Source organism: Plasmodium vivax, chromosome 9 (assembly GCF_000002415.2).
Source record: "Plasmodium vivax chromosome 9, whole genome shotgun sequence".
Taxonomy (NCBI): Eukaryota; Apicomplexa; class Aconoidasida; order Haemosporida; family Plasmodiidae; genus Plasmodium; species Plasmodium vivax.
This window is the reverse complement of record NC_009914.1, coordinates 61,216-84,824: the sequence shown is the minus strand read 5'-3', so window position 1 is coordinate 84,824 and position 23,609 is coordinate 61,216. Positions and strand designations below refer to the sequence as shown.

The 23,609-nt window shown below is 44.6% G+C and overlaps 5 protein-coding genes across 5 annotated transcripts, besides 54 other annotated features; 4 read left to right on the top strand and 1 right to left on the bottom strand.

Moving 5' to 3' along the window:
* Positions 1 to 164: 164 nt before the first annotated feature.
* Positions 165 to 208: a microsatellite.
* An 8-nt stretch (positions 209 to 216) lies between these two features.
* PVX_090900 (hypothetical protein, conserved) lies at positions 217 to 2,231 on the bottom strand (the record flags this gene model as incomplete). The annotated part of the gene is made up of 2 exons (XM_001615123.1): positions 632 to 2,231; positions 217 to 502 (listed from the first exon to the last, which is right to left on the bottom strand). The coding sequence occupies exons 1-2, from the start codon at positions 1,636 to 1,638 to the stop codon at positions 217 to 219; spliced, it is 1,293 nt and encodes a 430-aa protein (XP_001615173.1). The 5' UTR covers positions 1,639 to 2,231.
* Positions 1,335 to 1,360: a microsatellite.
* Positions 1,499 to 1,524: a microsatellite.
* Positions 1,661 to 1,681: a microsatellite.
* Positions 2,232 to 2,551: 320 nt separating the features above from the next.
* Positions 2,552 to 2,579: a microsatellite.
* A 926-nt stretch (positions 2,580 to 3,505) lies between these two features.
* Positions 3,506 to 3,539: a microsatellite.
* Positions 3,540 to 3,672: 133 nt separating this feature from the next.
* Positions 3,673 to 3,714: a microsatellite.
* A 26-nt stretch (positions 3,715 to 3,740) lies between these two features.
* On the top strand, positions 3,741 to 7,149 carry PVX_090895 (hypothetical protein, conserved; the record flags this gene model as incomplete). Its single annotated transcript, XM_001615122.1, has 2 exons — positions 3,741 to 3,832; positions 4,023 to 7,149. 2 exons carry the CDS (start codon positions 3,741 to 3,743, stop codon positions 7,147 to 7,149), a joined length of 3,219 nt encoding a protein of 1,072 aa, XP_001615172.1.
* Positions 5,103 to 5,128: a microsatellite.
* Positions 5,483 to 5,523: a microsatellite.
* Positions 5,915 to 5,935: a microsatellite.
* Positions 6,254 to 6,315: a microsatellite.
* Positions 6,669 to 6,717: a microsatellite.
* Positions 6,721 to 6,744: a microsatellite.
* Positions 7,037 to 7,061: a microsatellite.
* Positions 7,150 to 7,644: 495 nt separating the features above from the next.
* Positions 7,645 to 7,676: a microsatellite.
* Positions 7,677 to 8,072: 396 nt separating this feature from the next.
* Positions 8,073 to 8,132: a microsatellite.
* A 51-nt stretch (positions 8,133 to 8,183) lies between these two features.
* Positions 8,184 to 8,211: a microsatellite.
* A 67-nt stretch (positions 8,212 to 8,278) lies between these two features.
* Positions 8,279 to 8,309: a microsatellite.
* Positions 8,310 to 8,521: 212 nt separating this feature from the next.
* Positions 8,522 to 8,547: a microsatellite.
* Positions 8,548 to 8,808: 261 nt separating this feature from the next.
* Positions 8,809 to 8,830: a microsatellite.
* A 419-nt stretch (positions 8,831 to 9,249) lies between these two features.
* Positions 9,250 to 9,292: a microsatellite.
* Positions 9,293 to 9,774: 482 nt separating this feature from the next.
* Positions 9,775 to 9,794: a microsatellite.
* Positions 9,795 to 10,102: 308 nt separating this feature from the next.
* Positions 10,103 to 10,127: a microsatellite.
* Positions 10,128 to 10,573: 446 nt separating this feature from the next.
* Positions 10,574 to 10,596: a microsatellite.
* A 403-nt stretch (positions 10,597 to 10,999) lies between these two features.
* PVX_090890 (helicase, putative) lies at positions 11,000 to 15,964 on the top strand (the record flags this gene model as incomplete). Its single annotated transcript, XM_001615121.1, has 5 exons — positions 11,000 to 14,713; positions 14,946 to 15,029; positions 15,206 to 15,451; positions 15,627 to 15,743; positions 15,926 to 15,964. 5 exons carry the CDS (start codon positions 11,000 to 11,002, stop codon positions 15,962 to 15,964), a joined length of 4,200 nt encoding a protein of 1,399 aa, XP_001615171.1.
* Positions 11,604 to 11,767: a microsatellite.
* Positions 11,867 to 11,912: a microsatellite.
* Positions 11,883 to 11,922: a microsatellite.
* Positions 12,493 to 12,544: a microsatellite.
* Positions 14,742 to 14,766: a microsatellite.
* Positions 15,639 to 15,663: a microsatellite.
* Positions 15,816 to 15,900: a microsatellite.
* Positions 15,965 to 16,424: 460 nt separating the features above from the next.
* Positions 16,425 to 16,450: a microsatellite.
* Positions 16,451 to 16,700: 250 nt separating this feature from the next.
* Positions 16,701 to 16,737: a microsatellite.
* Positions 16,738 to 16,862: 125 nt separating this feature from the next.
* Positions 16,863 to 16,882: a microsatellite.
* Positions 16,883 to 17,351: 469 nt separating this feature from the next.
* Positions 17,352 to 19,109, top strand: PVX_090885 (hypothetical protein, conserved; the record flags this gene model as incomplete). The annotated part of the gene is made up of 4 exons (XM_001615120.1): positions 17,352 to 17,483; positions 17,680 to 17,720; positions 17,971 to 18,070; positions 18,294 to 19,109. 4 exons carry the CDS (start codon positions 17,352 to 17,354, stop codon positions 19,107 to 19,109), a joined length of 1,089 nt encoding a protein of 362 aa, XP_001615170.1.
* Positions 17,390 to 17,413: a microsatellite.
* Positions 19,095 to 19,119: a microsatellite.
* A 275-nt stretch (positions 19,120 to 19,394) lies between these two features.
* Positions 19,395 to 19,468: a microsatellite.
* Positions 19,427 to 19,451: a microsatellite.
* Positions 19,469 to 19,893: 425 nt separating the features above from the next.
* Positions 19,894 to 19,936: a microsatellite.
* Positions 19,937 to 19,961: 25 nt separating this feature from the next.
* On the top strand, positions 19,962 to 23,579 carry PVX_090880 (phenylalanyl-tRNA synthetase beta chain, putative; the record flags this gene model as incomplete). The annotated part of the gene is made up of 3 exons (XM_001615119.1): positions 19,962 to 23,009; positions 23,204 to 23,323; positions 23,527 to 23,579. Exons 1-3 carry the CDS (start codon positions 21,329 to 21,331, stop codon positions 23,577 to 23,579), a joined length of 1,854 nt encoding a protein of 617 aa, XP_001615169.1. The 5' UTR covers positions 19,962 to 21,328.
* Positions 20,542 to 20,567: a microsatellite.
* Positions 20,951 to 20,982: a microsatellite.
* Positions 21,046 to 21,071: a microsatellite.
* Positions 21,929 to 21,954: a microsatellite.
* Positions 22,072 to 22,106: a microsatellite.
* Positions 22,161 to 22,215: a microsatellite.
* Positions 22,373 to 22,408: a microsatellite.
* Positions 22,422 to 22,455: a microsatellite.
* Positions 22,537 to 22,576: a microsatellite.
* Positions 22,578 to 22,597: a microsatellite.
* Positions 22,807 to 22,826: a microsatellite.
* Positions 22,900 to 22,939: a microsatellite.
* Positions 23,207 to 23,345: a microsatellite.
* Positions 23,447 to 23,468: a microsatellite.
* Positions 23,567 to 23,587: a microsatellite.
* Positions 23,588 to 23,609: the final 22 nt, after the last annotated feature.

Sequence of the window (23,609 nt, the reverse complement as noted above, 5' to 3'; positions counted from 1 at the left end):
CAAATGTGGAGGGAATTTTCTTTTCCCCCCGTAGGCCTCCCCCATCTGTTCCTCTTCCAAGAGGTAGAGAGATGGTTAATGAAAAGAAAAGCGAATCGCTTGTGGGGGTCACAACTAGGTATATAGGTGTGTGCATGTAGGTAGGACAGCGACACTCTGTTGATGGGCACTTTTTTTTTTTTTTTTTTTGGTGCAAAACCTACACCGCAAGTCCCTTTATAACTCGTCTTTCACGTTCGCCTTGGGGTCCGAATCGTCCTGAACGAACTCAGGCAGAGTTTGCCCCTTGAGCATGGTAAATTTAGCATCTCCGCCGGATATTTTTTCCAGAAGCTTTTCCACATTTTCCTTCGTGGCTACCAAATCTTCGTTCAGCTTAGCGTAGCGAATTCGCTTGTACGGGTTGAAGACGACGACAGAGGGGTAGTTCTTCACTTCGAACAGGGCGCGGAAGTTGGTCTCCGTGGCGATGTCGATCCACATGTACCGGAAGTTTATTCCTCTGCGGGTTAGAAGTGGTGCAGGGGGTGGAAGTGATGAGGCGGGTTGGAAGTGGTGCACAAGTTAGACGTGACAACGTGACGGGTAGCGCAATGGGCCGCCCCATCGCAGCCGCTTTCCCTGGACTCACCTCCCATCGATGTGCGGCTTGAACTTCTCCTTGAGCGAGAGGAGCATGTCGATTTCGGTTTTTTCCAGCTTATCCCCCTCCTTCAAATAAATGAGGCACAGCCCTTTGTCCGCTTTCTTAAAGCAGATGTCTCCGTGTGACATTTTGGTGAACTTTGGGACGAGCTCGAATTTCCAGGGCTTATCAACTGTTTTATCTGGCGAGATGTCGAAGCCTCCCCCGAGGACAAAGGTCTCCGAGTGAACATTCAGCCAATCAAACATGCTAATAAAATTGGGCTTACCCTTATAAGTATCTACCAACTTGCCCTTCTTCAAAATGAGTATAGTGGGGAAGCTCTTCACGTTGTATTTCTGCACAAGGTCATTCAGTTCGTTGTTAATGTAGCAGAACATTAGCTTTTTATTAAAGCTGTTACTTAGAGCGTTCAACACGTAGTTGGGTTTCTTCTTGTTGCTGAAGACGAGGACCTTGGGCATGTTCTCATGCTTAGAAAGGAAAACAGAAAAATCTTTTGCTTCTTTAATGATGTCAATTTTGGAGGGAATCAGGTAGGTGTATTTTTTTAAATTCGCTTCATTCATTTCTTCAGAGAAGAGAAATTTGGGCATTGGGTTTATGGGGTATAACAACAGGTGGTGCGTATTGGTATTTTTATAATCTGGGACGTAGAGAGAGAGCTCACTTTCGCAGAGGGTTGGATTCTCATCACAGTCAGCTATACACAAGGTGAAGATTCCCTTAAACTTGGCTGCAACATCGTTGTAGTTTTTTATTACGTCTTTTATATTCTTGTTTGATTTTTGAAAGAACAAAACGGAGAATACCTTTTCGCTTCTAAATTTGTTAACCACTGTGTTGAAGTTGTGATTATTCACGATCTGTAAGTCGTGCTTTATGGACTCTAGGAGGGACACCGCGTTGCACGTCTTGTATAGAAGTAGCGGGAGGAGCAGCACGAGCGGCAGCAGGAGGGGTACCCGCGCTGAGCCAAGTGGGCGTTTCATTTTGTTCCTCAGGGGGGGGAGGTGACTCTTTAGAAGTAAAGCAGTTTGCCAATTTTCTGCTGGCACTTCTGCGAGTCGCCTTTGTGAAGGGGGCTGCTCCCGGTTCGTTTCTCAACAATGGGGACTCTCTTTCTGGTGGCTTCAATACGCGTTGTGTATGTGGGCCACTTTAGAGGGTTGCCTCGAATAAGCGGTGAGTGCCTGACAAAGCCCACCCTTAAGCGGCATACGTGGATACGATATGTATTCCAGCAGGGGTACCTCCACAAGCGCGTGCTCCGGGTGGTAAGTCCCTCGAAGTGGGCGAGGCAATCCCTCTTTCACACTGCTTCCTTGGAAGGTATCAAAAAGGAATTCATTCACAAGGTGCGGCGAGCTGTACCATTAGGTGACAATCTTGGATGTACATGGCGTTCTTAAAAAAAAAAAAAAAAAATTAAAAAAAATAAGCAATGTGATGCAGAAGTATACACGCAAAACTGGGGGAGATAATAAATATCCTCTCTAGGGGGGTATCACATGCTTCTCACTTGTGTACCTTTCGAACTGTTCCTCTAGGAAGGGAAGAAATGAGGGAAGAAATAAGGGGAAGCAATAAGGGGAAGAAAAAACGGGAAGAAAAAACGGGAGGAAACCAAAATGGGGGCGAAATGAAAAAGAAAACTAAACTATTCACATGGCGAAGGCGAGGGCGAGGGCGAGGCGGCCTTAGGAATGAACAAAAAGCAATGCTCCTTTTCGCTTCGCAAAATTTGTGCAGTGAAGCAGAGCGGAAAAACGGGGCAACCGTGCCGTTAGGCGCATGGTTTAGAGAGCTCCCCTGATGAAGTGCCTTTAGTAATGCGCCCTAGGAATCCCCACAAAGGGATACCCACTAGGGACTCCCACTTAGGAAGGCCCGCGAACACACTGCTATGTGCTACCCGCGCGGAGCCTGGGAATTGCCACTTCCCCTAAAGGGAGGCTTCCCAACTGTGTCGCCCCTTTTTTCCTGCACAAGAAAAGTGTTCCACGTGCGCTCGCTGGCCTGATTTCTTTTGTGCCCCCAACTTTGTCGCCCCCTTTTTCGCCACGTTCGCGTCCTCTAGAAAAGGGCTTTCCCATCCTGGCCGACTCGTCTCCCACCGCGTGGCGCAACGCAGCGGCGCTACGCAGCGGTACAACGAACTGGCACAACGAAAAGGCGCCCCGTGTTATACCACTGCTCCATTTCCACACTACGGTTAAGCCAAAGGACGCGGGGAAACGTTCCGCCACATGTTGAGTAGCAAGTGGGCTACCTACATTTCCACGCGCAGGGGGGAAAGCACTCCATGGTGAAAAAGTCGAGCGTGAAAAAATTGAGGGTGAAAAAGAGGGCAGGATATTTTTACGTGCTTTTTTTTTTCTGGGTACCCAATTGAAGGTTTCATTCGAACGAGCTTCCTCTCCTCTCCTCTCCTTTTCTTTTTTTTTTTTTTCCTGTTAATCGTGTAACGAAACTGAGCTTTGCCCCTTCCTGCTTGCAGATATGCGCACGTGAATGTCAAGCGGTTGCTGTGTTAGACCATCTCGAGGGCCCCTTATTTGTGCGGACCTGTTTGATAAGACTGCCTGCACGAGGAAAGGACATCCCCGCGGAATTAACACTGCCGCTTCGGGGGATACACTCCGCTTGAGCGTTATTGGGAAAACAGCTGGGAAGAAGAAGCGGAGGGCGTTACATTTGGGGGACGTTACATTTGGGCGGCGTTACATTTGGGCGGCGTTACATTTGGGCGGCGTTACATTTTGCTTGGACATCCGAGCGCACGTTTTTACGCCTAACAAGTGCCGCCCCACCGTTTGCTGCTAAGATTGGGGACTGGTGCCACATTGTGCGTGTAGTCTAATGGGGGGAGCACAAGAAGAAATCGCTTCGGCAGAGACCCCCACGTGATGGTCACCCCCGTTTGATCTTCCCTCTGGCGCATTTTCGTGAGCATCACGAGGTGTTAGTGCACAGGTGTATGTGTCCGCCTATCTCCCCCCAAATGTGCGCAAAAGTATATACCCTCCTGAACACCCCGTAGCAGAGTTGATTAACCTCTTCTTGACGATCCCTCCTGTCCTCAACCTCCACGATGAAGGATAATGCGAACCAGGAGGCTCGCCCGGAGGAAGAGAGTAGGAATGCCCCGAGGGAGGCCAACTTGAAGAATTTCGAAAAGACCTTGTAAGTTTTGCAGGACGAGCGGACTGCGCAGTGTGAATGTGTGCTGAGGGGTACTCCCGCCCTGCAGAGGGGTAGACCTTCCCTGTCCCACTCATTTGAGGCAACACCGCTTAGATGGAGACTCCCCAAATGGGATACGCAGACAAGCACTTCTATATGCACCCCTATTTTCACTACCCCCAATTGACAGCATCCTCGACTGGCAGAAGGCACTACGACGCGTGGAAGAAGGGCGAAAGTGCTGCGAACACCTGAGTAGGATCTTCCAGGACATCATTAGCATCGAAAAGGAGTACGAGCAGAATTTAAGAAACCTGTGTAACTCGTTTAAAATCTTTACCGACGAATCATCGGGGATCCAAAACGGAATAATGAGTCTAAAGAAAAACATCGAAAGGAGATGTGAGCAAATAGCAGATTTTATTAACTACGTCGAAAGTGAAATAATATATAGTACCCTCAACAGTACGCTCATTAATCATAAAAATGTGTATGACCAGATCAGGATAGACGGAATGGAGAGTGACAAATTGGTGGAGAAGACCAAAAGGGACACGGTAAAATATGTGAAAAATTGTGTAAGTGCCTACGAGAATTTAGTAGAATCGATTCATGTCTTTCACAATAGCATTTACTATCATCCACTCAAACGGATTGAACTCTCCAATGTGTGTATACATAAATATTTACTAGCCAAAAAGAGGGAATATGAATATAAGAATATCATAAATAATGTAAACCAAGTGGAGCTAAAAAAAGAGAAAAAAATGAAAAGCATTTTGTACTCTCTTGAATCGATGGATTATAAAAGAATTTCTTGTATAAAGGATAACGTCATGAAATATTTAATTTTTTTTACCTCCTATATTAGGAATGTGCAATATGATTTGAATGGCTGCATTGATGTGTTTAAAGATGTGGACGCTGCTCGAGAGATTGAGGAGTTCTGCGAATTGTATTGCGCCAGGGGGGGTGCGGCTGGGAAGAGACCAGGTGAGGATTTCTTCCTTTACAATAATGTTGTCTCCTGGCCAATGTTGATGGATCACCGAAATGAGTTTAACACTGTTGGGGGGGGATCTTCTTACCCCAGCCGGGGTGATCACCTCGAAAAGGACGCCCATGTGAGCAGTGGGAGGAGTAAATATGGCAGCATACTTTCGTCCCTCTTCAACGTGAATGTGTACAAAAATTTGATTCAAAGTGAGTGCAGCGATCGGAGGAGGGGCGGCGGCGGCGGCGGTGGCGGCGGCGGCGGCGGCAGTGTGTATACGAATATTTTTAACGAAATTGTTTTTTTTAACAAGAAGGGGGGGAGCGAGGCGGGGGAGAACGAGGCGGGGGAGAGCGAAGTGGGGGAGAGCGAAGTGGGGGAGAGCGAAGTGGGGGAGAGCGAAGTGGGGAAGGGTGTTCCGGGTGGAAATGCTGACGGGGATAACCCGAGGGACTCGCCCAACCAGAGTGACCCACCCAATCGCAGTAAGGAAGCCCTTCGCGGGGGGGAAATACCTGCACAGTCAGGTAAAAGGGAGCCGAATGAGGGTGAGGCCAATTCGGTGGTGAGGCCGATTCCACCAGGGGGGGTATCCCCAACGGGGAAGGAGTCCACAGAGGATGGACATAAGGTGCACCCAGACGAACATGCGGAGGCTGTTAATCAAGCAGATGTAGCCGCATCTGCTGCTGTACCCACCGATGAGGGTTCTATCAAAAGGGAGTTCTCCCAGGTGGAACCCCCCCGCGGGGGTGGCATAAATCGCTCGGAAGAGGTAATCCATCGGAGGAGCAACCCCGAGGAGGGGGGCGATGGACATAGCGTCAAACGTAACAGTGTGCACTGCGAATCCGATCTGAGTTACACGTACGTAAGGGACATGCTAGAAAGGGAGGGCACGCAGAAGGAGGAGGACTCAGACAGCGGAGGAAGCGAAGTGGATTATACAAACCGGTTTAAAAAAATGGAAATTTTTTTCCAATTTTATTTGAAAAATTTATTTCATGGGAATTTTACGAAAATAGAAGAGTTCAACATATCGTCCTACTTCAATGTGTATAATAATCGATTCATTTTTTGTGAGTGTCTGATGTATTATGTTAAGAAGGGGAAAACTTTTTTTAAAAATATGAACGGCATGATTATATTTGCAAGAATTATTTTGTCCTTTTTGGACTACTGCGATTTGTACTTTGATTACTGGTCCTCCATCTACATTTTGGTCGCCTCGGAAAATTTTTATTTTGAAGTGGAGGAAAATTACCACGTTGATGTTAAGCGGCTGCTGGAGGAGTGCCATTTTTTGGAGAAGTTCAAAAGGGGAAAGGCAGTCGGTAGGGGGGAGCCCCCAATGGGGGCAATTCAAATGAGCGCTGGTCATGTGCAGGGGGGGAGAGAAAAAACCCGCGGGATGGACGATTTTTTCATCACGGATGAGGATGAAAAGGGGGGTTCATCCAGTGTACGTAATGCGCGGGTGTTCTCGAAGGAGAGTGTGGAGAGTGGCAGAGGGAGGAGGAGCGTCGTGAATATATACGAGAGTAGGGAGGAGGTGGAGAGGGAGGAAGGGGAGAAGGAAGGTGATGCGGAGAAGGAGGGTGATGTGCAGAAGGAGGGCGATATGGACGACCCCTCCAATGGCGACACTCCTGCTATGGCCGATGTAGGGGCTAGCGGACAGGAACGAGTAATAACAAGGGCAAGCGAGTCCATCCAGTCGAGGGAACCCCCCCCAAATGGTGATTCCCCGGAGGATTTGGAACAGACGGACGAAAGGAAGAAAAATTGCGAGCAAGTGAACGAAGAAGAGAAGGAGAGTGGCGAAAGGGGTACTCCTCCCATGAGTAGTGGGAGCACCCCGCGGAGGAAGAAGATCCTGCTGCACAAATTTGTGTACGCGCACAACATGTGGAACAACATAAAGTTCTGGGAAGTGAGTCTCTTGATCATCATTTCGGAAATAATCCAAGAGAGCGTTTTGCTGGAAAAGCTAAAATATGAAAACAAAGAATCGCTGATAAAAAAATATTTTTTTTTTTTTAAATATTTCAATTTCTACAATAGTATGATTGACTTTGGATTGTCAATTAACCAAATTGGTTTGCTGCTGAACAAGGTGTTTCACATTTTTGATTTGAAGAATGACCCCATTTCGCGCAAATATTTTTTCCAAGTCATTGACATTGCTACGAATAAGAAGATCACCCTGAATTATATTAAGACGGATGTTGGGAATTTGAACACGGAGTATAAGAAGTACTACTTGCAGTACTACAACAACTATTTGAATGACGACAGTCGCCCGGGGGGGAAGAAGCCTTGATGTGTGCGGCCTTCATCGGGGGTAGAGCGTGCGTTTTTTTTTTTCCACAAGAAAAAGGAGCAGTTACGAATTGAGCATAAAATGCTGGTGCACCAGAAAAAGGAAACATCTGTTACACGCAATTACCCGATTGGGTGTGCCTCCAAGGGGCCGTGCGGAATACGATTGTTTAGTCCCCTTGTAGTTGCTACATGGGATTATCTCATTTATTTTTTTTTTTTTTCATCTCCTTTTTCCTTCTGCGCACTTTTGTGTGCACACATATGGAGGAAACGTTACCGACGTTTTGACGAGTTTTGTGGAGCATGCAGTGCCTCTCCTTTGGCCCTTCCCAAATGGATGCTCAAAATTGGTCAGGTGAAAAAAAAAGAAAAAATTACCCACAATGTTGCTCTGTTGTGTGATTTTTTTTTTTTTTTTTTTTCCCTCTGGCTACATCTCTGCCCCTTCACGTAGAAATAAATACCTGTGATGAGATGTATTTCAAAATGGTGGAAGCCTCCACACCGTACAACCATTTGACGTGGTGACCTCTCATAGGTAAGCTTTTTTTTTTTTTTTTTGCTAAATGCAGACCGAGTGGCCTGGTTTAAATTTTGTTCATCGATGAGGAAGGATCAGAGGGGCGGCAAAACATCATACATTTTGAAGGGGGAAAACGCTGTAGAAGTAGAAGCACACTGTATCGTAAAAACGGGCGAATCGGCCTCCACACTGCACGAAGACCGTTATAGTAACAACGTTGTGGAGGGTACACGTTCGATCACGTGTTTTCCATATGAGTGTATATCCCCCGGTGTACATCTTTCACTTTGCTGAACAAACTATATGCCATTCGTGAAACGATTTACACGTATGCGGGTATTTTGCGTGTTTTTATTTCCCTGATGAGCAACATGTAGGCCCCACAAAAGGGAACATTTTGACAAAATTAATTTTTTTTTTTTTTTTTGTACAATTTTGGGGAACCTTCAATATGGCAAAATTGTTATGTTTTTTTTTTCAAAATTTGGCAGCATTTTTTATTCGCACAAAATGTATACCTACGGAACATGTGAAAAAAAAACATGCGGATTTTTTCCTATTTATTTTTTTTTTAAAATGAAGTAAAATGTTCCTCCTTTTTTGTGCCAAAAGGTATACATAATTATCAAAGGAAAAGGGGGAAAAATTGTACGATGGCTGCATCATTGTAAGGATGATGTAACATACAAATATATTTTCTACTTTGCAACCGGAAAATTTTTCATTTTCCGCGAATGTCTTGAAGGTAATTATGGGTTGGGTTTAGCCAACGGGCAGAAATGAGAAGCATATGTTGCTGCGTTTGCACTTGATTTGATGCATGGCATCTCCCCTTTTTTATATGCATGCTTTACGGCGAAGCATGAAAAGAGCGTTATCTGCGTCAGTTCGTGCGGCATACAAACGTACTACTTACATCAGTACGTGCCATTTGCGCGGCATCATTGTCGTCACGTTTATTCCCATTCGCCATTTGGTTCGCGCGGCGCTGCATGTATGCTCGTATAATAGGTACGGTACATAAAGTATATTACCATATTATATGTATTATGTAGGAATTTTTCGCGCGCTTCCTTCAAATGGCCAACCAAGCCATCCATTTTTAGCGCACCCCGCGTTGCTTCGTTCGGCCAGAGAGGCGTGAAGGTTCGCATCAACTGTAAGGTTATATTATATGTATATATTTATATGCGTACGATGCCGTGCCCCCTTGTAATTTTGACTGAGCTGCGCGGAGTACTGAAGTTTTTACAAAAATGCTGAGTTCGCCATTGTTGCAAAAAGCCATTCCAGCCATTTGGAAATGACTAAAGGACTTGTAACTATCGAATTTGTTACATTTATTTTTATGAAAAATATGCATTTATGTAGCTACATTTTTTTTTCCCTATTTTTTCCTATTTTTTTCCTATTTTTTCCTTTTTTTTTTTTTTTTTTGGTGCCGGGCGTATAACCCTTGCATTTTTTTTTTTTTTTTTCACCTATGAATAGAAAAAAAAAATGGTTATTTAAGGAGTTACATACCTTTGTGAAGCTAAAAAAAAATCAAGGGAAATTTTGTTTGTACTACTACGTGTATACATATATATACATTCCTTACTCATTCGCATACAATTGTGGAAAAAGCGGAAATTTCTTCAGCCCCTCATTTGAGAGAAAAATTAAATAAAACCAAAGCTGAGAAAATTAATCCAAAATTAAAAAAAATATTAAAAAAAAAATTAAAAAAAAAATTAAAAAAAAAAAAAAAAAAAAGAAATGCAAATATAAATACAAATGAACGATAAGAAAAAAAAAAAAATTAATTTCCTAAACGAGTTTTATGTATTCATATGTACACTGTACATTTACGTATATACGCATACGCATATGCAGTGAATATGCTTGTGGCCCGTATGCGTACTTTGCCTCCTGTTAAGCAAAACTAAGAGCGGACGCATGCGTGTTATATGGCCTGCCCCTTTTTGTGTTTGCACAGTAGGGGAACACACCTTTTCCATGGTCACGTGCGTGCCCGCCTGTTTTTTTTGCATTTTACAGGATTAGCCAATTGTATCTCTCTTGATTTAATGCGTGTTTTTGTCATAGCAAATTCGCAAAGTTGAAATTGTGTCCTTTTGCCCTTTCCCCTTCCCCCTACCCTTTTTTTCTGCTCATTCCTTTTGCATTTTTTCCTGCCTTTTTTGTTTTACATTTTTGGCTTGCAATTTTGCCGCGCCAACTTGCCCCTTTTCCAGCGCGCCAGTTCGTCCAGCCAGCGCCCCTATACCTTCAGATTTAGTTCCATTAGTTCCAGTGGTTCCATTTCTCCTTTGAGAAATTCCCACGTATGAATCATCACACAGAGAAGCGCACAGAGCAGGGGAAGGAGCTAAACACCTGTGCGCCTTTTGTTTGCAACATGGTATAGTGCGTCCGTGTTTGCACATACCTACTGGTGTACCTGTGTACGTGCATTCGTGCGCACATACATGCGAGCGGGAAAATGTTTTTCGAAGGTGCATGGGTGTGGCGATACAGCAACTAAGCGCGTGGCAGGTGATCGTTTTGCAGATGCTCATGTGAGTGAATAAGCTGGCGGACAGGTGAACAGTGCAGCCAAGGCGAAGGAGCAAGAGTAGAACGAGAAAAGGCAAATTTGACACAGCAAAATAGCCTTTCCCCCTTTTTTTTGTGAATAAAAAGGGAGACAAGGTGGGGAAGGCTACCAAATTCGATCAGCTGTATATCCCTATGATGATTTATTCCTTTTGAATAAATAGGACAGTTCGCGTATCTCAACATACGTGTATGTGTGTTCACGCACTACCCCCTGTAGTAGGAAGAGTAGTGCGCCCTCCAACCATGTTAACGGGAGGAGAGAACAGACAAACGTTTGACTGGTCAATTTGTTAATGAAGAGGAGAGCAGCTCATTAGAATGTTTTCGCGTAATTTTTGGGCACAATTTGTGGACGTAAATTGTGGTCATAAATTGTGGACAACTTTATGTGCGTAAATGTACCCATATATCGCGCGCATAAATTGGGCCGCTTAATTTTTTTTTTTTTTTTTTGTTCGCAACACCGCGCTGGTGTGCGCTGGAGCTAAGCAGACACGAGCGCTTGTGTGGCCTTTTTTTGTGGCTCAAGGGTTAGACAAAAGGGAGAAAGGGCGTAGCGTTGGTGGTGGCATGTACGTGTACACACCTGGAGGGTGAAGCATGCCGCATGAGCAGACCTGTGCAGGCCAACAGACACGCGTTATATAGAGAGGACACTCAAACGCATTACCCTTTTTTGGGGGGAATCATAAACTGACAACCTCGCGTATTAGACGTTCCCAAGATGTTCCGAAATGTATGTGACTATTTCAAAAGTGCCAATGAGAAGAGTGAAAACGGCGAAAAGGAAGCAGCTGATGGAGGTAATAACAAAGGTGATGGTAATGCCAACGGGGTGACTGACGAGAGTGGAGAAAGGGGCACCCTTTGTGATGAGGCAAACCAGGAGGACTACCCTAATGAGGAGTGTTACAAAAATGTAGGTGATATTTGCAAAGAGGAAGCGAGCACTGAAAATAATTTTAAGAAGAATTATGATAGTTACAACGATTTGGATAATGTTAGGAAGGGGTCCAGTACGAGTGACGAGGAGAGTCGTAAGAATAGAGACCCGGTTAGTAATGGGGACAGCGGAAAGTACATCGAGCCGTTTGTGAATAATTGCGAAGTAAGCGCGAGTTGCGCGGTGAGGGACTCCCTCGGCGAATCCGCAAACGAGCACAACGCGGTAGACCCGGAAGGCAGAAGCGGAAGCGGTGGCGGCGACATCGGCAGCAGGAGGGACAAGCACAAGCTGGACCTGGGCGATGAAGCCCTCAAGAGGAGGAAGTTGGCCGAATGCGAAGCGGCAGAAGCAGTCGAAGCAGTCGAAGCAGCCGAAGCAGCCGAAGCGGTGGAGAACGCCCACGCGGAGGAGGACGAGAAGTCAAGCGAAGGAACTGCGGATAAGGAACTGCCGGCGGAGGAGAACCTCGAGGAAGGTGCCAACAACCCCCCGAGCGAGGAGAAGGTGACTTATTTGCAAGAGAAACTGGAGCAGCTCCTCTCCGAGACGAAGCGGTACACGGAGAAGCTGTCAGGCCAGCGACTAAAAATGAATATGCAGTCCAAGGCGAACAAAACGAGACGTTGCGCAATGACCGAGAAGGAGGAAGATTACATGTTACTGAAGGACGCCAACGAGGAGGATGAGACGTTTATTATAAAGCAGCCAGCTAACATCAACGGGTGTATGAAGCCGTATCAAATAGAAGGGCTAAATTGGCTGTACCAGCTGTATAGACACAGGATAAACGGCATTTTAGCGGACGAAATGGGTCTAGGAAAGACCTTGCAAACTATCAGCTTATTATGTTACCTACGATTTAATAAAAATATAAAAAGGAAGAGCATCATCATATGCCCCAGGTCCACGCTGGACAATTGGTACCAAGAAATTAAGAAGTGGTGCACGGAGATGAAGGCGTTTAAATATTACGGGAGTAAGGAACAGAGGAGAGAACTAAACAAGAACGTTTTGCATACCGATTATGATGTGCTGCTGACGACTTACGAAATAGTGATTAAGGATAAGAGCGCCCTGTTTGATATCGACTGGTTCTTCCTCGTAATAGATGAAGCGCACAGGATAAAGAATGACAAAAGTGTGTTAAGTTCGTCTGTGCGTTTTTTGCGATCGGAGAATAGATTGCTAATTACGGGGACTCCGTTGCATAATAACTTGAAGGAGTTGTGGTCCCTTTTGAACTTTTTAATGCCAAAAATTTTTGACAATTCGGAAGAATTTGACAACTTATTTAACATTTCGAAGATTAGTTCGAATGATAATAAGCAGAACGAAATAATTACGCAGCTGCACACCATTTTGAAGCCCTTTATGTTAAGGAGGCTGAAGGTGGAGGTGGAGCAGTCCCTGCCTCCAAAGAGGGAGATATACGTATTTGTGGGCATGTCAAAATTGCAGAAGAAGTTATATTCTGATATACTTAGCAAAAACATTGATGTTATTAATGCCATGACGGGGAGCAAAAATCAAATGCTTAACATACTTATGCAGCTGAGGAAGTGCTGTAATCATCCCTACCTATTTGATGGTATTGAAGAGCCGCCTTACATAGAGGGGAATCACCTGATCGAGACGTCTGGGAAGATGTCCCTCCTGGATAAGCTCCTCCCAAGACTGAAAAAGGAAAATTCCAGGGTACTCCTATTTTCGCAGATGACCAGAGTGCTAGATATCATTGATGATTACTGCAGGTGGAAGAATTATGAGTACCTTCGTATCGATGGGTCCACCGTGGGAGACGAGAGGCAAATAAGGATCAATCAGTTTAACGAGCCGAATAGTAAATACTTTATCTTTTTGCTGTCAACTAGAGCGGGAGGGATAGGCATTAACTTAACTACGGCAGATATTGTCATTCTGTTTGACTCGGATTACAACCCGCAGATGGATATCCAAGCCATGGACAGAGCTCACCGTATAGGTCAAAAAAAAAAAGTCATCGTATACAGATTTGTCACGCAAAATTCAGTGGAGGAGAAAATCGTCGAAAGGGCAGCGAAGAAGCTAAAGCTAGATTCGCTTATCATTCAAAAGGGAAAGCTAAATTTGAATCACAAAGAAAATAATAAGCAAGAATTACACGACATTTTAAATTTTGGAGCCCCAGAGGTGTACAAAACGCAGGATATCTCCTCCATTTCGGATGAAGATATTGACATCATTTTGGCCGATGCGGAGAAGAGAACTATGGAAATTGAAAATAAGTTAAAAAATTTGGAAAATATTTTTGACCTTTCGAATATATCACTAGATGGAGGGTTGAACATGTACAACGATTTGGCAAAAGATGGATCAGAGGATTCCAGCGATGAGGAGTATTCCGACTCGGAGGAGGGAGAAGAGGAGGATGAGGGGGAGAGGGATTACTCCGAGGGGAACGTCCCAGAAGGGCAAGCAGCAGCTGACGGAGCAGGCATCCACGGAGTTCCCAAAAAGAAGAAGAAAAAGAAGAAAAATCTTAACAAAATAAGAAGTACCATAAAGAAGTTTCTGAAAAATAATAAAAAAAATATGACCTTCCTCGATTTAGGAGAAAGAAAAAGCAAATGGAAAGTTATCCAATCGACAAGTAACAAAATTAACAAGAAAAAAACGGAGCTGCAAGGATGGAAGGCAGAAGCCAGAGGGGGGCATGACTTCCAATTTTTTAACAATGCAAAATTAGATGAGTTGGAAAAGTTAGAAGAAAGGTGGAGCAAGTATCGCGTTAGTCAAGACAAAATTAGGAAAATCATCGACGCGCAAAGTGACCAAAAGGATTTTGAAAAGTACATAAATTTTTCTGACTTCCTCGATCGGCATGGGAAGAATATTTACGAAATTATCAATTTGATATATCCGAACATTTTTGATGAGCACAGGGATGAGGAGGGTACCGGTGATCCCAGCATCAACGGCGCTGAGGGGGGAAGTGCCAGCAACCAGGATGGTGCGAACAAAACAGCAGGGGAGGTTGTTGCCACAGAAGCTACCGACAGCGTAAGCGAAGTCCAGCAGATGAAGAAGAAAATTATCAAACTGTTTGAGGCGAAGAAGAAGCTAAGCATGGTTCGGTTCAGAGACAAAAATGTGAAGGTCTGCTACGAGTACCTCACCAACTTTGTTAAGAGGCACTTGGGAGACAACAATAGCAACGAAATTAGTAGCAGCAAGAAGAGCAAGAGCAGCAAGCCGGTTAGGAAGGGCGTCGATCATGATTTGGTTAACGTAGATATTGATCAGATAAGGAGCGAAAAAGAGGAGCTGCTCAAGGAGGGGTTCGCCAAGTGGAACAAGGCGGAGTACAACAAGCTGATGAGCGGGCTGATCGTCTACGGGAGCGACGAAATTGAGTTCATCCACGAGAAGTACTTTGGCAACTCGAAGAAGACTCTGGAGGATATAAGGGCCTACCTGCGGGTCTTCTTCCGCAGGTACAACCAGGTCAAGGGGGTAAGCACAGCGGGGAGCGCAGCGAGCAGCGTTGCGAGCAGCGGTGTGTATAGCGCTGTGTATGGCGGCGTGTACAGCGCTGTGTATAGCATCGCGCCTAGCATCAGGAGTGCTTCTATACTTGCTTCTATGCGTGCCACCACCATTCATCTTATGTGCACTCAAACGGTACCCCACACCGTTCCTTCACATCGCCCCCTCACACCGCCCCATTTTTGCCGCTCCCCCGCAGGGTAAAAGACTCTTCGACAAAATTCAAAAGTCCGACCTGCAGAGGCAGTTGATTCAGGAAGAAAACGACCTCATCGCAAATTTTGTAATTTAGAGATTTTTCGAGAAGCGAGAAGCGAGAAGCGTCTGTGCGCAGCTTCGTTTGTGTGTACATTATATACGTTTGCTTGCACATGTTTATACTTCCTAGTGCGCGCAAAAAATGACCCCTTTCACTCGATGCCCTTTATCATGGAAACCCGTTCCTCTCCCCCTTGGCAGGTTGAAAAGCAGCTGTCCGATGGAGTCGACACCATTGACAAGCTGGAGCTGCCCCCGAACCTTTGCTACGAACATGTGCAGAAAGTCGAGGAACCACCAAACCCCACAGGGGAAGTTAAGGAAGAGAAGGAGACCAAACCTGCCATGAGCGAAGAAGAAATAGCTTATTACGAAAGGGAAAATAAAATATTACTTTGGCTGTTGTACCAGCAGGGGGTGGTCCACACGAAGAGCATTCACATTTTGGTAAGTTCGCCTTCTATGGGGGGTGAAAATGAGCGAGTGGTTGCCCCGTTTTTGCACACCACGCGGATTTGCTCATTTTTTAGTTGCGCATTGTGGAGAAGTTTTTTTTTTTCTTTTTTCTTTTCTTTTTTGCGCCATTTTAAACACACCTCTGCGTTTTTCCCTCACCCTTTAGACGCCCTATTATTGGGCCCAAGCTCAGGATTTTTTTAAGTACGCAAGCACCCCGTTCGAAAACATCGAGTATAGATGCCGGCTGATCGTGGACGCCGTTGTCCAGATGAACAGAAGGGTAAGTGCGCCCGTTGGTTGCTGGCAAGACGGGTGACCCCGGGAGGGACAGATTCCTCCTCGCCGATGAGCATGGTGTATCTGCGTATGTGTGTGTGAATGTACGTACGTATGCATGTACGCATGTACGTATGTATGCACGCGCGCTGCACATGCCCCCGAAACGTTTCCCCACCCCTTTAGAACTCCAAAGCCTCGAACAGCAAGGAAAAGAAAAAGTGACAAACGGGACGTTATTCCAGCAGGTGCCCTCTCCTAAATTTTGAAGTTCAGCGATACGGCACTTGTTTCAGTTGTGCATTTACATTTTAAAATGCGTTGCATTTATGCACGAGGCGATCTTATGTTATATGCGCGTTGTGTGTACGCGGGGTTGTGGCGTTTGGAAGCCCTGCGTTAATGGCTGTTCACACGAATGCGAAGAGGAAAAGGAGAAAGTAACTGGCGCGCTGAAGTTATCCCCTTTTTTTTTTCCTCGCCCAATTTGTTGTACGTTACGTGCTATCTGCTACGCTGCGTGTGTTGACTTTTTTTTTCCTTTCCCCTCCCCTTGTAGGGTCCATTTTTTAACTTAATTATGCAAATTTATTCAATTTTTCAACTTAATTATTTTTTTTTTTTTTCTTTTTTTTGTTCCATATGCCTTTATGAGCTCTGATATATAATCATGGCAAGCACGCACGTACATTATATTATATATAATATTACATTGCATTATACCATATGCACATCCATTTGTCGCAGCTGTATGCAATTTTATATACGCTAAAATTTACACGCACACGTGAATATGGCATCCCATTTGGTACAATACATACGTACGTGCACGTATTAAAAGCTAACTATACGATGTACATGTAGGCGTATATATGAAAACAAACTCGGTGATTATACATATGTGATGAATCGTAAGTGATATGTTTACATCTTTTGCTCACATCCCTTTTGAATTGTCAATTTAGTTTTTTTTAACAATTCTGCTGAAGTTGCTTCGTGTTTCTTCGCGCTTAGCGTTCCTCAGCATTCCTCAGCGTTCCTCAGCGTTCCTCAGCGTTCCTCAGCGTTCCTCAGCTTTTTTCAGCTTTTCTTATTTTTTTTTTTTTTTTTTTTTTTTTCTCAATGGTATTACTTCTGTTCTTCAATTTTTTGTCGTTTTAAGGTTTTACAAACTTTTCACCACACGAAGAAGGAAAAAAAAAAAAAAAAAAATGAATTATCAAGCGAATTTTAAACCTTTAAGGGAAGAAATAGCTTCTTTTTGTCACTCCCTTGGAGCTATTGTACGGCTAAATTGCGCGTAAGCAATTGTAAAGTGTTCGTTTTTGCGCAGCCCGCCGTTCGAAGCCCCCAGTATTTTTCTTCCCCTTTACATATGTTTGTATAAATACCCCCCAGCTGAGGTATACCCAGCTTGCTCCATTTCGACTTCTCCGCGTTGCTGCTCCACGCGTTCGCCCCTCGTGGGAGTTACCTCACTGCTACGCCGCTTTGCTCCTACACCGCTTTGCTCCTACACCGCTTCTCTACCACACCGCTTCTCTACCACACCGCTTCTCTACCACACCGCTTCTCTACCACACCGCTTCCCTGCCACGCCGCTCCCCAAAACATGTCATATTCAACAAAAAAGAAGGAGAGCAAAAAGACTATTCAGAAAAATGCGAACAACTTTGAATTTGGCGCGGACATTCAAAATGACATTGGCATAATACAATCCTACACCTTACGGATCTCAAAAATTGTGAGTGAACAGGATGAGCGTTTTTTTATTTCCTTTTAGCTAGTGCGAAATGGGTGCCTCTTCTCCGTGACAATGAATTGGAGAAAACGAAGGGGGGTAATGCCCCCCTTTGCTAACGTACCGAATGTTAAATTGGAGGTGCCTATTTAATTCACATCCTAATGAACGTCTTTTTTTTTTGCACCCTCCACTGTAGAATGAAAATGAAGTTTGTTCCGTTGAGAGTTCAGAAAAAGTGTAAGCAGATGGGGAGAGACGCATAAGGGGAAGAGGACGACGAGCGTCTCCTCTTGTATGTACAACTCGCGTGTTCGTTGCGGAGAGGTGTGCCCCTATTTCACGCATAAAATGGGACGAATTCACCGTACCGGTGTTAAATTGGTCAATTTTGTAAAACGCAGTAGTGGTTTTGATGAGGGACCCGCCAAATTGCACAGCGTTTAAGCCGAACATGTACATATATACACGTGTGCCCCCTTCTTTGCAGCCAAGAAATTGTGCAGGAGGGGAAAATGAAAATCCAGGAGATCCAGAGAAAGATCAAGAGTTATTCCAATAGCGCAGAAAATGTCCCCCCAGGCGAAAGGGTACGTCCTGCCCTTCACCCGAGCGTAAATGTGCCTTCGCTTATTCCAACGTAGATGAGTGTGGGGAGTTGAATAGGATGACTACGTTTGTGCGTACATGTGAAGGGGTGAAACAATTTTGAGCGGGCAGCATGCACAGAAAGACTGCTTTGCATCATATGGAAGTAATGCCTCCCCACCCACACACACTTTTTTTTTTCCCCCCTTTACGCCAAACTTACAGATGCGAATGAAGCTGATGCTGCAGAAGCTGTCCAACTCGTACCTCGCAGCGGTGAACAATTTCCAAAGTGCGTCAAAAAATTATATCAACAAAACAGTTTTAAATGACATGCTATCAAAAAATATGAACGAGTCAGGTAACAACTTAGAATACGATTCGCTCACCAACTTTTCTCGAAACAGTGATTCAAATTATGACTCCAGTAGGGACAAGTTTAACGTAAACATTTATGATTTTAATTTTAACGAGAATGAAAATTATGAGGGGAGTTATGGCCCTTCCCCCCGGGGCATGGAAAACGCAGGTGCGGGGAAAAAAATGAAGAAGAAATATAAAAGTAATATTTTCACGGGGAGTAAGAAGAGCGAAGTTAATGAGTACCTCCTGCAGAATGATGCGTACGGGCAGGGTGATCCGTATGGACATGAGGATTCCTACTTGGGGAGCGGTGCGTACGGGCAGGATGTAGACCTGGAAGACCCCCAGCAAGAGAGGCAATTCGTCTCGGTGAAAACGGTGGACATCGAAAACGAAATCTTAAGTCAGAAAAATAAGGAAATAAAAAAATTACATAAAGATATAATAAACATACAAGAGCTATACAAGGAGCTATTTGACCAGGTGAACATTCAAGGGGAAAGCATCGATAACATAGACTCTCAAATAATGACTACCCACGATAACATTCTTATGTCCGGTCGCGAAATTGAAATAACGAGGAACAGGTACTTTAGGAACATCCGGTGCATGGGCTTCCTTTTTTTTGTTCTCATAATTTTGATAGTAATCATTTTGGTTGTCTTTAGGGTTATATGATGAAAGACCCCATGGGTGTGAGTAAACAGTAAATGGTAAAAGCGGCTGGGGGAGGAAGCGGATACCCTTGTGGATAGGTGACACACGAAGTTGTGACTTCGCCGCTGTAAGTATGTGCGTCGTTTCCCCGAACGGGAGTTTCTTCTTCTCTCATCTGCTTCTCTGTTTTCTCTCTTTTATCATTCCCCCATTCATCTGGCTGTTTCATCATTACGTATAAAATTAGGAGCCATGTATGGGGAGAAAATGAAGGGGGCCCTTAGACTTGCCGTCCCTTCGCCCCTTACTTGTAGAGCGCCGCATTATGCCGCTTCGTGCCGCTTCTCACCGTAGCTGCGTATGCACCTTAACATACTTCACGCCGCGTGTCCCCCTTTGTGATGTTCCCCAATTCTTTGCCCCCCGCCGCGATGGGCGAATCCATTCGGCTGGCGAAAGGACCACGTGGGGTACGTCCACCCGAACTTCCTTCCCCGTGCGATATTCCGCACGATTTGTTTTTTGGGGATTTGTGCCTCCTGTGTTGCACCCCTTTGTATTATTTTTTGAAGTTCCCATTTTTTGAAGTCTACCCACTTTTGAAGTTTATCTATTTTTTTATGCCCTCTTTTTTTTCACTCTTTTTTTTTGTGCCCCTTTCCCCCCCCTCACGGGACACACATAACTACGGGTAATTTCACGCCCCCCTTGATTACTTTTTTTTTAAGTTTTGTAAAAGGTTTAATCGTAGTTTCGTTGGGGAGAACACAAGATGGTCATTTTTGCGCTTTTTCGTTTTGTGCGTTTTTTTAACGTTTCTTATAAATGTAAGGGGACCCACTGTGAATGCACAAGACAGAAACGGGTGAAAGAGGCTGTCAGACGATCTGCGTGGAACTGTTTTACGTTACTTGTACCTTTTGTGTAGCTTTGGACGAGGGGGAACTGATTTGCACGTTTGTTGTTCGTGTGGGGGGGCTTCCCGGAGGATGGTTTGGATAACTACCTACGCAAAGTGTGGAAAAGTACCCTCATAGTAGAGGTAATTAAGTATTCGCGCAGGTACGTTCGTCCCACTACTCCGGAAAGGTAATTTTTTTTTTTTTCCCCCATGGGTGAAGAGTCCCCCCGATGGTACTGCAAAAAAGGGGACATTCTGTCACAGTAAAGGTGTAAGTTAGGAAGGCATAAAGGAAAGGGTTTTTTCGGGAAAGCCATACTCTAAGGAACATATACAGTACATAGTCATACTCGCATTTGCGTGGTGAGCGAATATTGGCCAACCATCTGTAGTAGGTAAATATGCGCCACCAGGTGCTCGCTTGCACCAAGCTGTTGACTAGTATGTTCATACTTTTTGCCAAAATGGGGGGAGAAAAATGCAACAAAAAAAGGAGAAAGAAAAAAGGGGAAGCTGACAGTGCAAAAAGAAAAAAAAATGATCAATTTGTGAATTTTGCAATGTAAGAGTTAACCCTGTGATGAGAAGAAAAAAAAAATAAATAAATAAAACATCTGAAGGAAGCCCCTAAAGGAGAAAGATCAGTCCCAGAATAAGTGACGAGCTTACAATTCTGTACATTGCGAAAATGTGAAGGGGTGGAGGCAGTCCGAAAAAAGGCAACTCATTTTTCTAAACCGCTTAGCGAGTTATCCACCCAGAGTAGAATGCGGTGGAGAGATAAACAGAGGATCCTCCAATTTGGCTCACAAGAGACCCTACCCCTTCCGCTTCTCAAATAGGGGGAAGAATACCCCACGTGGTTAGCGACTACGAAGGTGAAGCAGCGCATTAGTGAGCGATCGTATGTACTTACAGATGCGCTTTGTATGGCCTTCTTTTCTTTACCGGGCGTGGTGAAAAAGTAGTGGAAATCCAACGGCAGTTGGCACCAAAGCAGAGGAACATTGGAAGCACATCTTAATCGCTCGCATTTGGAGAAACGGCTCATCTTTTCAATTTTTCGAAAGGGTGTTCATCAGTAGGGAGGACAACCCCTACAAAAGAGGAGCGCCATAAGAGCTTATTCACGTGGGGCAGTGGACGGAGAGTTATGCCATTTGGGGAAGCAACATTGCTCGTGCGTCAACGTCGATTCACACGGTAAGGGGATACATCTACCCTGTTTAAGGGGTGAAAAAGGCACAAATATTTGTGATTATAGAGGACCCCCAAGTAGGGTAACCACATAGAAGTAGCTGCCACACGTAGGATCTTATCAAACCTGTGGAGAGACAACATGCCGACGATTTCCGTGCACGAAGAGGACCTCATAGAAAAGCTGGGGGAAAAAATCGAAGAGGAAAAACTGAACGATATTTGCTTCGAATTTGGGATAGAAATTGACGACGTAGAATACAAAGGGGAAAAAAAGATTTACAAAATTGAAGTGCCGGCAAACAGGTACGACTTGGTATGTGTGGAGGGGCTATGTCGAGCGCTGAAAAGTTTTATAGGGAAATATGAAAATGTTAGTTATGCCCTGTTAACGAATAGTGAAGAGGCGTGTGTTAAGGAAAAGCACTTCATGCGAGTGGACGAATCGGTGGACGAACGGAGAAGCTACGTCGTTTCGGCCGTTTTGAAAAATGTAAAAATGAATGAAAATGTATACAATAATATTATAGAGCTGCAGGAAAAGTTGCATCATAATTTGGGGAAAAAAAGAATCCTGCTGGCGATAGGAATTCACGATTATGATAAGATAAACTTCCCTGTGGCGTACAAATTTGAAGAGAAGGAAAAAATAAATTTCATTCCCCTAAACGAAACGCAAAATGTGAATGGAAATAATTTTATAAATTTTTATCAAGACAATATAAATTTAAAATCGTATTTAAAAATTATTAGCGATTTTGAGAAATTCCCAGTCATCGTCGATGCAGGCGGTCAGATATTATCGCTCCCCCCGATTATCAATTGTGATTATACCAAAATTACCTACGACACGAGGAATTTATTTATTGAATGTACAGCGATTGATAGGAACAAAGCCGAAATAGCTGTCAACATTATATGTTCTATGCTGTCAGAATACTGCACTCCGAAGTACTCCATTCACTCCTTCTTCGTCCAGTATGATAAAAACCATAAGGCGGAAAAGGGGAATGGCTATTTGTACCCAGTTTTTAAGAACAAAACTTTGACGTGCCATATGGACTACGTGAGGAAACTGTCCGGCATTTTAAACCTTTCTGTGAAGGACGTCGAACCGTTGCTAAAAAAAATGATGATAACGTCGAAGGTTATTGATAGCAGTACATTCACCGTGGATGTTCCCTTCTACCGATCGGACATAATGCACTTCTGTGATATTGTCGAGGATATAGCCATCGCGTACGGGTATGGAAATATCGTATCTGAAAAAATTGAAATTGCAAAAAAAAATTCGCTAAGTGCATGCACGGAGTTGTTCAGGAATGTTTTAGCGGAGTGTACCTACACAGAGGTGATGACAAATGCGCTGCTATCGAAGAGGGAAAACTACGACTGCATGTTGAGGAAGCATAGAAGCTATGACGATAGGAAGATTAACCTGGATGAGTACAACCCCTTGGCGCCCCCAGTCCAAATAATGAACTCCAAAACGTCAGAGTACGAAATTGTTAGGACATCTCTCATTGTGAATATGTTAAAATTCGTGTCCGCCAATAAGCACAGGGAACTCCCCCTGCGCTTCTTTGAAATTGGTGACGTTTCGTATACCACGTATGACAGAACGGATACCAACGCTGTGAATAAGAGGTACTTGTCTGTTATCTTTGCCGATAAGTTCACGGCGGGGTTGGAGGAGGCGCACGGCATGCTAGAAACCGTTTTGAAGGAGTTCCAGCTTTTCAGTGATTACAAAATTGAGGAGAAGAGCAAGGAGAATGTGGCCATTCGGTCGGACGTGTTCTACAAGTTGGTGCCCAAGGAGGGTAAGGCGTGCAGGCACAGGGGCGAGCGCCGCAGGCGTGGTGAATGCCAAAGCGTTGTTGCGTTTATGCGCATCGTCGAACGTGTGCAAATGTGCTGATATGTGCGTATATGCGATGATTACCCTTCTGTTGTTCTCCCATGCAAAATTTACTCTCCTTTTTTTTCCCCTTCTCAAAATCCCCACTCTGCGCAGACCCCTCCTTCCTGAACGAGCGAGTAGTTGACATCGTCTTGTGCCCGCACAACTTGAAGTTTGGCATTATGGGCATAATTCACCCGAAGGTTTTGGAAAATTTCTCCATCGACATTCCAGGTAAGGGCTGCTCTCCTTCGATAGCGTTAATTGAGGAGTAGTCGGTCATGCGTCTGGATGGGGGTGCATATGTGGCATGCTGCATTCAGTTGTGGGGCATATTCTCCGTGGTGGTTTTTCCCCCCCATAGTGCTCTCCCTTTTGCGGCGCCTGTCAAACTTCGCTCCCTTTTACCAACCGATTTCCCCTCTTCTCCTCTACAGTGTCCGTCATAGAGATAAACATCGAAACTATAATGGACGTCCTGATGATGTGAGGCGGTAAAGGAGGAAGCACTCTTCCCCTT